This window comes from Mirounga leonina, unplaced genomic scaffold (assembly GCF_011800145.1).
Source record: "Mirounga leonina isolate KUSES-001 unplaced genomic scaffold, KU_Mleo_1.0 Mir_115, whole genome shotgun sequence".
Lineage (NCBI taxonomy): Eukaryota > Metazoa > Chordata > Mammalia > Carnivora > Phocidae > Mirounga > Mirounga leonina.
Genome location: NW_023270268.1, coordinates 86,504,804 through 86,517,965, shown reverse-complemented (window position 1 = coordinate 86,517,965; position 13,162 = coordinate 86,504,804). Strand labels below are relative to the sequence as shown.

The following is a 13,162-nucleotide window of genomic DNA, read 5'->3' as shown; positions in this document are numbered from 1 at the left end:
TGAAAGAACAGAAATTATATGATATATGCTCTCAGACCACAACAGAATTAATCTGGAAATTAATAACAGGAAAATAGCTGCAAGATCCCCAAACACTTGGAGATTAAACAACACACTTCTAAATAACATGTGGATCAAAGAAGAAATCTGAGGAGAAATTAAAAGATATACTGAATTGAATGAAAATAAAAATATAATTTATCAAAATCTGTGGGATCCAGTAAAAGCAGTGCTTAGAGGGAAATTTATAGCATCGAATGCATATATTAGAAAAGATCTAAAATCAATCATCTAATCTTCCCCCTTAGAAAACTAGAAAACAAGAGAAAATTCATCCAAAATAACAGAAGAAATCATAAAAATTAGACCAGAAATCAGTGAAATTGAAAACTAGAAATCAACAGAGAAAATCAAAAGTTGACTCTTTTAAAATAGCAGTAAAATCAGTAAGCCTCTACTGGGGTCTGGAGAAAAACAGAGAATTGTTGTCCAATAGGCATAGAGATTCAGTTTTGAAAGATGAAACAGTTCTAGAGACCTGCTGAACAACAATGGACATTAAAAGGATAACAAAGGAATATTATGAACAACTCTAGGCTCACAAATTTGATAATCTAGATGAAATGCGACCAATTCCTTAAAAGACACAATCTGTAAAAACTCACACAAAAGAAATAAACAATCTGAACAGGCCTACATCTATTAAGGAAATTGAGTCAGTAATTAATAACCTTCCAAAAAATAAAGTAGCAGACCATAAGTACTCACTGGTGAATTCTATCATACATTTATGGAAGAAATTATACCAATTCTCTACAGTCTCTTCCAGAAGTCAGAAGCAAAGGAATACTCCTAGATCATTCTACGAGACCAGGATTACTCTAATATCAAAATCAGATGTGAAGGTATTACAAGAAAACTAGACCAATATGTATCATGAACAGAGATACAAAAGTCCTCAACAACTTATTAGCAAATTGAATCCAACGATACATAGTAAGAATTATACACCACAACCAAGTGGGATGTATTGTAGGTATATAAGGGTGGTTCACCATTCAAAAATCAATTCATATAATCCATCACATGAACAGGCTAAAAAAAGACAAGGCTATTGCAATGGGCTAGATAAAAGTTGGTGAGCACATGTATTAGAACACAACTATAAGTATTATTCATTCATTCACACAATGTGCCAATACCGGGGATACAATGGAACATAAGACAAAATTCATGCTCTCATAGAGCCTATAATCTATGAGAGAGACAGACACTGAACAAGTAACCACAAGTCCCTATTGTAGGAACTCAACCTGGACTAAATAGAAGGGGAAGGCTGATGATAATGATGAACCACTAACTAGATAAAAAACAGGGAGGGGGTATGGCTGAGGGGAATATTATAACCAGGATATATGAAGGTTCTGAAGCAAAGAAAAAGCACAGTATATTAGATATACTGAAAGAAATCCAGGTTTAATATCACAGAAAGAATAGAAGAAGATTACACTATGGTTATGATTTTGCTGGTCATCAGGTAAAAATAAAAACACAAGAAGGCAAAAAAGTTATGGATGCCCACAAAATAATACTTTAGGTGATTAAACCACGACATCTAAGATAAAAAGGAAAAACTAAAGAGCTGATATACCTTTTAAAAAGATAGTGAAAAAAATACAGGCACCAGGAATTGCCAAGTTACAGAATTTGAAGGAAAAATCCCTCAAAAGTGTCTGATCTTTTTCTAGTTATGCTCAAGATTCAATCTTTCTACTCCTCAAGGAAACCCAGAAGTTAAAACAAAATCTTTAAAAGTGAAGCACTTAAAATTTAATACACAGTAATCCTGACAGAGAAATAAATTTTATCCTGGAAAAGATAAGTTTCTAAAATGTATATAATACAAAAACTTAATTTTGCTTTTTCAAATGTGATTTCTGTCAACATTCAGCATATCAATTCAAGAACACCCATTTGAACTATTTAAGCCTTTAAACAATTTCTAAAATTTCCTCAATGACTTGAAGTATTACTTAACACAAAATTATGTTTCTAACTATAAGTTATATTAATCTTATAAAGGAATTACTTACAGGGACATTAAGTGCATACTGTAGTCCTTGAGGAAGTCTTTCATGTGTTTCCATCTGCTCTTCATCATTTTTTACTGTCTCCTCATGGACCATGAGTTCATCATGTGATATCATATCCTGTTGTCTCATTTCACTTTCTTGTAACACTTCATCTGCAGCAAGGATCTCCTGGTGAGGCATACTCCGGTCTTGAAGTACCGACTCCTGCAGTTCCCCAGACACGGTAGACTGGCCAGACACTCCACCCATTACAACCATTGCCCTGGAAGACTGCATTTCGTCTATGCCGCCACATTTAAGAAATAATCCTTCCAGTTTGTCGTCAATGTTCATGCTTAAGTATAACTGCCTAGAAAGACCAAGTTTGGCAACAAAGCATAATGAATTAGTTTTATATGTCTACTTGATACTTTTTAAAATTTCAATTATGAAAGGTACACACTTTAACAGAAAAATTTTATTCATGTAATTCATTATCATCTCCAATTTTAAAATTACCAAGATAAGTTTCCAAAGGCTAGTAGAGTAAAATACAAATTTTCATTTTTGGCATTAAGGCATAAAATCTTAATCTATTTCATTATGAAAAATGAGTATGACATAAAGCAAACTGGGGGAAAGTATTTGTAACAAAGGATTCGTATCTTGTAATATATTAAAATGTCTTAAAAATAAAAAAGGTGCATTAAGAAATAAATTGACAAACCACTATCAGGCAAATCACTACATATATAAAATATATAAAATGAGGGGCGCCTGGGTGGATCAGTCAGTTGAGCGGCTGCCTTCGGCTCGGGTCGTGATCCCAGAGTCCTGGGATCGAGCCCCACATCGGGCTCCCTGCTCAGTGGAGAGCCTGCTTCTCCCTCTCCCTCTGCCTGCCTCTCTGCCTACTTGTGCTTTCTCTCTCTGTCAAATAAATAAATAAATAAATATCTAAAAAAAATATATATATATATAAAATGAATAGTCACTTACAGTAATAAAGAAATGAGCATTAAAACAGAGCTACTATATTTCATCCACCAAACTGGTATGACTCTTTAAAAAAAAAAATACATCCAATGTTGAGGTAGGTTAAAAAAAAAAAAAAAGACACTCATTTACTAACAATAGGAAAATAAATTAGCTCAATTATTTTCTTTTTTTTCTTTTTTTTTTTTTAAAGATTTTATTTATTTATTTGAGAGAGAGAGAATGAGACAGAGCGAGTACATGAGAGGGGGGAGGGTCAGAGGGAGAAGCAGACTCCCTGCTGAGCAGGGAGCCCGATGCGGGACTCGATCCAGGGACTCGATCCAGGGACTCCAGGATCATGACCTGAGCCGAAGGCAGTTGCTTAACCAACTGAGCCACCCAGGCGCCCAGCTCAATTATTTTCAAATGTAATCTGGTACTATGTATCAACAAAAGCCATAAAAATGCACATATTCTTTGAACTGGTGATTATACTTTAAGAAACCTATCCCGATGAAACAAAATGCATAGAAAGTTATATATAAAAAATCACCAGAGTAAAGTTTACATTAACAAAAAAATGGTAATACACTATGTATTCAATAAAACAAAGCTGGTTAAAATATATTCATACATATGTTTTAAACTATACTGATGGCTGTACAACTCAGTAAATTTACTAAAAATCCCTGAATTGAACACTGAAAATGGGTGAATTTTATTATATGTAAATTATATCTCACAGTTTTTCTTAAAAATAAAATAGAATAGTGGCTACCCTGTGGGGGTTGCTGCTTATAACAGGTATGAAATGGGAGGTGTCCGGGTGCTGGCAGTATTTTTTCTTGAGTTGAATGCTGACTGCGCAGGTGTACTCACTTTGTAAAGTTTTCAAGTTGTTTATCTGCAATATGTGCATGTTTCTGTCAGTTATTATACTTCAGTAAGTTTGTTGGAAGCTCAAAAAAGAATGTATGCAGTAATAAAAATATTCTTGAAAAATACCTGAAAATGTGGGGGAATATCCCAATATATTAAAGGAAATGTGTGTCTGAATGTACAGATTTCTAAAATGCTAACAATATTAACATTACCACTGGGTGGTTAAATTACATTTCTCCATATTTATATTTATCTCTAATTTGAAAACTTACTATAATAAAATTTTATTTTTTACGTTTTTAAATGCGTTAAAATGAAATAAAAGTGAAACTTCCATTACTAATATAATCTTAAATAACAGCGCATGATTAACTTTAATAGGTTATAAGAACTACATGCTATCAAATAATTACATTACCTTATTTACTCCATTGTTTAGAAAAGACAGGCAATATTAAATCTGCCCTTCTAACTTTGTTATAAATTCAAATTCCACTGTGTTACTCTAGGAACTAACATAACAATCATGAAATCAAAGAAATTTCATCTCAAAGAGGGTGGAAGCACTTGTACAAAGTTTTTCAAAATAGATTTCAAGACTGTGTAAAATTAACATACATAACCTACCCAAAGGGAAGGGTCCACAAGTAGTAAATGCATTAACTATGTTTCAGTTTGGTTACCTCTTCCCAAATCAATCAAGTAGGTAAAATAAATGATCAGTTACATTCAAACAAACACACTACCGAAATTTAAATACTCTTTCATTTACTAAGGTTATCATTTACTGAGAAACTTGTACTTAAATGAACAGTTCAAAAAAACACAAACAGCAAAGTTAAAAAACACAAAAAATATAATTCATACTTGCTAATCTTATCTTCCCTGGTACCAGGTATTATCAGTGTAGAACACATAAAACAAAGGACCCAGAATCGGATTTTACTTTTCAAAATCTTTAGTAGCAAACTTGGATCAAGCCCCACCCACATCAGGCTCTCTGCTCAGTGGAGAGTCTGCTTCGCCCCCCTCCCCCGCTCATGCTTGCTCTCTCTCTCTCACAAATAAATAAAATCTTTTTAAAAAATCTACAGGACAAAGATTCTAAATAAACTGCCAAATAACTGTTCTCTTCTAATATTCTATTTATCACATTTCTTAGAAAATCAACTATCCCACAAGTAAGTGAGACCTAAGTCTTACAGGGCTAAAATTTGCTTATTCTGGCCATTTCTTTGGAGGTTCATACCAAATCAATTATATTCTTCTATTTACTGTTTTCTTAAAGAATGTGGAAAGCCCCTAATTTAAAAGGGAATTATGTCTACACAAAGCCATCCTTTATTGCAATTTTTCATTGCTGCTACAGCTGCTGTTATATCGTTATTAAAAATAAAACACAAAAAACTGGGGAGCTTTTAAAGAATATGGGAGATGTAGAAGTCATTAAAAGGGCAACTTAAAGAAACTGACCTAGGACAAAACTTAAAGAAAAAGTAGCCAAAGTTGAAGCTGACTTGTTAACCCAACACAGGGTCTACATTTCCCTAAAGCAATGGTCCCCAACTCCAACTCCACTGTTTTTGATCATGCATCTCATCATTTTCTTAAAATAGTATATCCTAATATATGCATACAATTTAAAACTATACCTCTAAAATACTGTTAACATAAAATGTACATATGAAAACAAACATTAAAATATAATTTTTACTAACCTTATCCCTAACGTGAGGCTAAAACAGTAAGTACTGAGGAAGTCAAAATATTCTAGGGATAGAGACTATTTTGGAGAAAAGGTAGGCTTACATTAAGTGCCAGGGTGAGGGACTTGGAACAGGAAGTTAACACACCTCAATACATACGGAGTAAATGGAAAAGGAAGTGGAAAGACTAAATGTAAGACAAATATGACCTCTTTGAAAATTTGCTTGAAAACAGGCCATAGACACAGAAAAAGGAATCTCTCTTCCTTTTTTTTAGGTATGGTTTTATTCCTATGACCCCAAATTAATCCATACATTTTGAGTTATTGGCTAGCTGAGAAATTGTTTTGAGACAACTTCCCTGAAATACCAGAAAATACCAAGATACAGATTTCAGTATCTGTGAACACCGCTCTGACAAGGGTTTAAAGCAAGCCTTGGAAATATCAAAATGAAAACTGCATGCACCCTTGACCCAGCAACCTCACTGCTAAGAATATACACAATCCTATAAAGTAATTCATTAAAATTAACCAAAGATGTACGTACAAGGATGTCTGGTACAACCCTTTAGTGGGAAAAGACTGGAAACAACCTAAGCATCCACTGATAGAAGACTTGTTCAATTAATTATGATTCAACCATACAATGGAATACACACAGTCATTAAAAGGAATGAGGCCGCTGTACGTGCCAGGTGAGAAGTTCTCAGAGATACATTACATGAAAAAAATCAAGAGGAAGATACACAGACAAATAAAGTGAGCCATACTTGTATCATACATCTCAACAAGTAACTGGGCAGAGTAAGCTGGACAAGAAATTAGATAAGGTTCTCAAACAATAAAATTAATTTCACCAAGCCTATATAGTAAAAGGAAAAAGGACAAAGCTACACGAAAAATGATAAGGAAAGACCATTTTTTATTGTCCTTGAAACTCTCTTAACATGCACTTATCATCTTTAACTTTCCCCCTTCTAACTCCTGCATGGTCTCAGTCAAAGCTCCCGTGTGTTTCACAGCACATTCAACAGCCCGAATACAACAAAAGGTCCTATGCTCAAGAGTTAACATAGGCTACTTCCCTTCTCTAGTTTCAGTTATTTCCAAGGAGGATCAGCCAGGAGTAAAGAAAGGAAACTGATATAATCAATCCATGTTAAAATGTGAATAGTTAGGGAAGCCTGGGTGACTCAGTCAGTTAAGCGGCGGCCTTTGGCCCAGGTCATGATCCCAAGGTCCTGGGATCAAGTCTCACAATGGGCTCCTTGCTCAGCAGGGAGCCTGCTTCTCCCTCTCCCTCTGCTTGTGCTCTGTCAAATAAATAAAATCTTTAAAAAAATAAAGTAAAATGCAAATAGTTAAATGTCTCTTCCTGTTAATGTCAAAAAGCAAACTAATGCTTTTTGACCCAAACATCTATACAATTAATGGAAATTCAGGTGTTAGGGATATTACACAGCAGAGAGGAAGAAAGAAATAATAGTTCCTTTAAATCATGTCACTTACACGAGAGCCTGCTTTAGAAGAAAAAAAGAAATAAACAATTAATTTGTGTTCCCAGTAGCCTCTGTCCAACTGGGGAAAAAGAAGGGCTAGGTGGAGTAATAAGCAACCAGTCACCCTGAGTTCCTTATGACAACACATTCTTTTGTAAGGGACCCTGGGCAGCTGACAGAGTTTAAAACATCACAGCTGTTAAGAGCTGAGACAAGATGGGCACCTGGGTGGCTCAGTTGGTTAAGCGACTGCCTTCGGCTCAGATCATGATCCTGGAGTCCCTGGATCAAGTCCCGCATCGGACTCCCTGCTCGGCAGGGAGTCTGCTTCTCCCTCTGACCCTCCTGCCTCTCATGCTCTCTGTCTCTCATTCTCTCTCTCTCAAATAAATAAAATCTTTAAAAAAAAAAAAAAGCTGAGACAAGATGGACAATGATGTCCTAGGGCTAATTCAGCTAAAGGGATAGCTCTCTTTCTTCTGAAATTTAGAGTTACCCAGAACACAAATCATTAAAAACTAGAACATAGCAAAAGAGTGAAAAGAAGGAAGAAGCCAGCCCACCTCGGGGCAATTTCTCCTAAATCTCCCTTTAGCAGATTACTTCAAACTGCATTCTTTTCCCCCTTTCCAAGCTTTATTCTTCCCTCATCTCCATCTCTCTCTGTCAAAAAAGCTGACAGGTACAGCAACAGGGATATTTAGGGGGCCACAATACAGTTTCCTGCTCCATTCAATGATTCCCACACACTTCTTACCAGCCTTTCCTACTGAAAAATGTTTGGTTCAGCTGTGTAAAAGTAATTCAAATTGTGGCCAGTTAGGTAACCCCTAGTCATTTAAGCCTAATGGCAATGCTCTACTCAAAGAGAACATAAATTATTAGCCATCACTTTCTCCTGTCTTCCAGAAGGGACAGCTGACTCTCCTTGTCATCACCTTCTAATTTAATGCTTCTAATCAAATGTGTGCAAGCAATTAAAAAGTAAGCTTTATAGATTTATAAGATGAAATGGAGTAAATAAGCTTTGAGTCAGGGTTTTCAATAAGGAATTAAACACATGCGCTTTTAATACAAGCATTTGTGTTAATTATTTCTAAACTGAGGGGACTGTTTGGGCTTGCTTTCAGAAGACAAAGTTGACAGAAGCATAACATATGGACAAGCTGGCCACTACTACTCATTTTTAATCAACTCTACAAGGCACTTAAAGTGCCCACTGATTTTTTTAAGGGAGTTCTATGCAATTAATAAGGAAAATATCTTTCCAAATTTATTAATAGGTTTGGGTCTATATTATAAAGTTCAGAGATTATCATAACCTGGAGAGGAAGAACAACTAATATGTGTTGAGGACCTACTAGCTGTAAGACACTGCTGGGTACATTTATATATGTTACATCACTTAACACATATAGTAACACTCAAGACAATAACAGTATATCCCCATTTAACAGATAAAGAAACTGGGGTTTACCCCAAGTCATAGCTATGAGGTACACTAGGAGGGATTTCAAAATGGGCTTAGCTGGTTTAGTGCACTTTTTGCCTCACTATACTAAACCTTCCCATCTTGAAAAAGGATCTGAACACATTAAGAACTCACAGAACTCCTCCTCTTCTCACTCACCTACTCTGAGGCCACTCTGTCACCACTGCTTGGCTTGGTAAAGCAATCCAAGTCTACTTAGCTGGCTACTCCCACCACATGGTACCACAGGAGAACTCTGTGACACAAAATCCCTTTTTCTCCTTTGGAAGGAATGGACACTTCCTACATTTGCTATTTTCCCACTTCCACCCATTACTCACACCTTAGTAAATTTCTCCTGTTATTCTTTTTTTCATAGGCTTACATACACGGTCTTAATCCTTCCATTCTTTCTTCAAACCTTTACCAAGTTACTTCAGGAAACTCCCTTCCTCTTTTACCTCACCATTTTCACTTGGAAATCAAACAAAATAATCCTAAATGTGGCTAATATAGGAGTGGTTCTAAAGATATACCTGTATCAAAGAAAAGAGGGCTCTACATTTTAAGGTGAAAACAGATCTGGAAGACTTCTGCCGTAATCCTCCAAAATTTTTGAAAGCACCTAGTTCCCCTTCAGAACGTACACAAATATTCATCTGCCACTTTATCACCTTTAATTAAATCTTGCATTCAAACATGAAAGAAATATTTCTCACTTAAAGATACTGCTTTTCTGTTTTATTTATTTAGTTTGGTTGTATATTATTTTCCACCAACTTTTATTGAACAATGTAGAGGTTCCAACATTATGAGTCAAAACAGATTATAGTGGGCAAGCTTAAGAATTAAACATCATTCTTTTCTATAAAAAGAATAATTTCCAACTCAAAATATTCTCCCAAATCAACAATACCCTGCCTTGTACCAGAATCCATTCAACCTATAAACCTCACCTGAATGTAGAAGAAAAGTACTCAAAGGAACCTATTCTGAAACAGAAAAGCTAGGTTTTACAAATTACTTCTGACCCAAAGCATTTTCAGCAAACTCCTTGTTGTCTGGAGGATGCCAGTTATATTAATTTGGATATTAACATTTCTAACCCATGTACGAGTAAGAAATTACACCTTAAAAAATATCAGCATTGGAAACACAAATATCAGTCAGCCTCAAGATCAACTGGTTAGACAAAGCAAACCATGATCAATATGGAATTAATTTGCCACTGGTAATTCTTAAGAAGTTTCCTATTCTCTTTCATCCTTCAAAAGAATAGTTTTATCTATGCAAACAATGCTTCATCGCTAATTTAAAAACAAAGTCTACTTCTTGTCTAGACATATTCCACATTCAGAAACCCCTTCAGATATACCTTTGTATAACTACCATTTTGCACCTATAAAGTATATCTTGTAAACTACGCTCCTTGATGATTTTTAAATTACTACTAATTCAAAACATTCCAATAGGAGCATCATTTATAATGATGGCAACTGGACAAAATGGTCTTTCTGATCATTGCTAGCAACAGTTAAAGACATTAAATAAGAGAAAGTATAGGCTAAGATCCATCATTTTATACAATATAACAAGAAAAACATCTGACCCTTTTTTAACCACAGAAAATTTGTAAATATTAAGTCAAAATTAACAGGCATCTCTATATGCCTGCATCCCCCTCAAATAAAGCAGAATCTAAGCATATTCTGTATTCCAAATACTCAACACCAAAGTCTTCCAAAACAATGGGACAACAAGAAAATAGTGGTATCTATAAATATTAAAACATCAAATTTTTGGCAACTCATACTGTTTAAGAAACAGCTGTAATTTATATTGAAAAAGGGGGAGGGGGATAAAAAAAAAAAAAGATCCAAACAAAACAGAACCCTACATTCTGCTGGATCTAGTTGTTTCATACATCACATCTTATGCCAATATCAACAATTCAAACATTAATGTTAAAAATACTTATTCTGTGAGGAAACTATGAATTTTCTACAGTCTTGTATAATAAAAGGAGCATCAAAAACACTTCTTAAAACAAACTTCCCTATACACTATGAACATTAAACACCTAAGTTATTTTTAATATGTACTACAGAGTAACCAAAACTTGTTTCAGAACAGAGAACTGCTAACTATTAATATCAACATTTTTTAAACTTAGATAAATGCTCTCACTTTAATAATACAAACCCTATTTGTTCAGTACAGAACTAAGGATGTAATTTCACCTTCAATACCAAAAACACCCATAATGTCTTACACTATTCAGTAATAAAACTTAAGTCAACAGGACTACTATAAATGCTGTATACAAGTACATAAATTTATCAAAACTGTTATTCAAGTCTCTTAAAAAGGGTACCAAGGTTAAAATATGTTGACATAAAATATGGTGGAAAACTGACAACTAGTTTCTAACCCTTTAATAAATTCTATAATAGAATATATAATATTTGATACTTGTTTCAAAATACAGTATTTACAACAGGACAAGAACCATAAAATACAATGTATGATGACATACTTTCCATCTAAAAAGAACTATTTGAAGTGTATAATGTCCCTGAGATTAAGTTGTTCTGATCTTATCTAAACATTTAGAATAACAGACTCTTTAGAATTAGAAGGAGCTAGTTACAGATCTTTTAGCTCTATGTGTATCTGGAAAGATCCTCCCATCCAAGGCCCCCACCCAATTGTTTTAGAGTCTAAAATAATAGACAGGGACGCCCGGGTGGCTCAGTTGTTAAGGGTCTGCCTTCAGCTCAGGTCATGATCCCAGAGTCCTGGGATCGAGCCCCCAGTCGGGCTCCCTGCTCAGTGGGAAGCCTGCTTCTCCCTCTCCCACTCCCTCTGCTTATGTTCCCTCTCTTGCTGTGTCTCTGTCAAATAAATAAACAAAATTTAAAAAAATAATAATAATAGACAAATCATTTCACCCTAATGGCAGTGAAACAAAATGAGGAATTATCTCAAGTCAATTCTAACTTCTAATACCTTATTCTATCTTATCAAGACCAGCAGTGTTTAGTCAAAAAAAAAAAAAAAAAAAAAAAAAAAACAAGATGACTAGTCACAAAACTTGAACTGTCTCAGAATGCAAATAAGCACAATTTCCAAAGTATGTCCCAGGCCAAGAGTTAATGTCTTGGATAATAAAAATTGTATTTTAATGCTAATCCAAACTAGTTAATGGAAAGTAAATCTGACACAAACCCTAATATAACAAACAACAAATTCCCCCTTCTCCCCCCACCAATCGGTTCTCTCCTTCTTGCCTAATAATAAAATATTAAGTGAGACACATGGCTACCTAGGTAAGACTCATTTCCCAGCCTCCTTTACAGCTGATTGTGGTCATGTGACAATGTTATAACCACTGGAATATAAGTAGAAATGATATACATAACTCCTCTTAAAGGGAAGGAAAATGTCCTTCCTTCTTCCTGTTGACAGACATAATGGTAACCTACTGGGACCACAAGGGAGAAGCCACCTGTTAAGAACAGCAGAGCAAGACAAAGATGTCCAGGGTATGATGATTCTAGAGCCTCTATAAAATCTCAAGACTGTTTACATGGACTTTTCAAATAATGTATTTCTACCTTTAAAGCCTCTGCCACCATGGCCACGTCTATATTTTAACGAATATCTCTAATATAAATGATTAGGCAAACATACAGTACATACAAAGTACAGTAACTAGTATGTTTTTTTCATATTTTATAAATTATATGCCAAACACCATTAAATTTGATTAACAGGTTTAACTAGTTTTCCCACGTATGAAAACAGTTTCCATAGAAATTCTGAAAAATGTAACATGGGTTTGTATGTGTTAATGATAAGTGGGTAAAAAATACAATACCCTGCTGAAAAAAGGGTTAAAAGAGAAAAACATCTTCCCACTTAAATTTCACTTAAGATTACATAATAAGCTACCCATATTTTTCTGTGCTAAACTTAAAATATAAAATATTATTACTCCTCAGTTTTCTCTTAACACTGTTTTCTCAAGAAAAAAGATTAAAATCCTAAGTTTCTAACAGATACAAACATCAAAACAAACTATAATACAAAAATCAACATGAAATTCTATCACCCAAAAATGGTTTCATATTTGAAAATATTAATTTATTCATGATTATGAAAAACAAGTGTTGACGTTACCTGAGACTAAGGTAAAAATGAAGACTTCAAGGAAGGGAATGCTGTAGAGTTGAAAAAGAAATCATGGTTGAGTTTCTACCTTTCGTAAGCTTCAGAGACCCTCAACACCACTTTAATCACTTATGCCATCCAAGTCCTACAAAAAAAAAAAAAGAAAAGAAAAACACACAACAAAAACATTACTTATGAAGGGAAAAGATACTGTACAAATACAACATGGAAACTGGTATGAATAATCAAGTGATCATTCTTTGCAAATAGGAAGCTATGCCTGAATGACCAGTACAATGACTTGCTTTTAAGTCTGAAACCAGGAAGATAAAATAGTGGTAAGTAGTAACTGTGAAATAACCCTGGCCTTATAAAAAAT

The 13,162-nt window shown here is 34.5% G+C and overlaps 1 protein-coding gene across 2 annotated transcripts in view; it reads right to left on the bottom strand.

Moving 5' to 3' along the window:
• The window catches only part of ZNF148 (zinc finger protein 148), a 119,912-nt gene that overhangs the window by 68,252 nt on the left and 38,498 nt on the right, over positions 1-13,162 (bottom strand). For both annotated transcript variants that reach the window (XM_034999979.1, XM_034999980.1), the window contains exons 2-3: positions 12,793-12,928; positions 2,094-2,442 (exon numbers count right to left, since the gene is read on the bottom strand). In XM_034999979.1, the coding sequence (XP_034855870.1) occupies positions 2,094-2,426 (333 nt within the window). In that variant the 5' untranslated portion in view covers positions 2,427-2,442; positions 12,793-12,928. The remainder of the gene's footprint in view (positions 1-2,093; positions 2,443-12,792; positions 12,929-13,162) is intronic.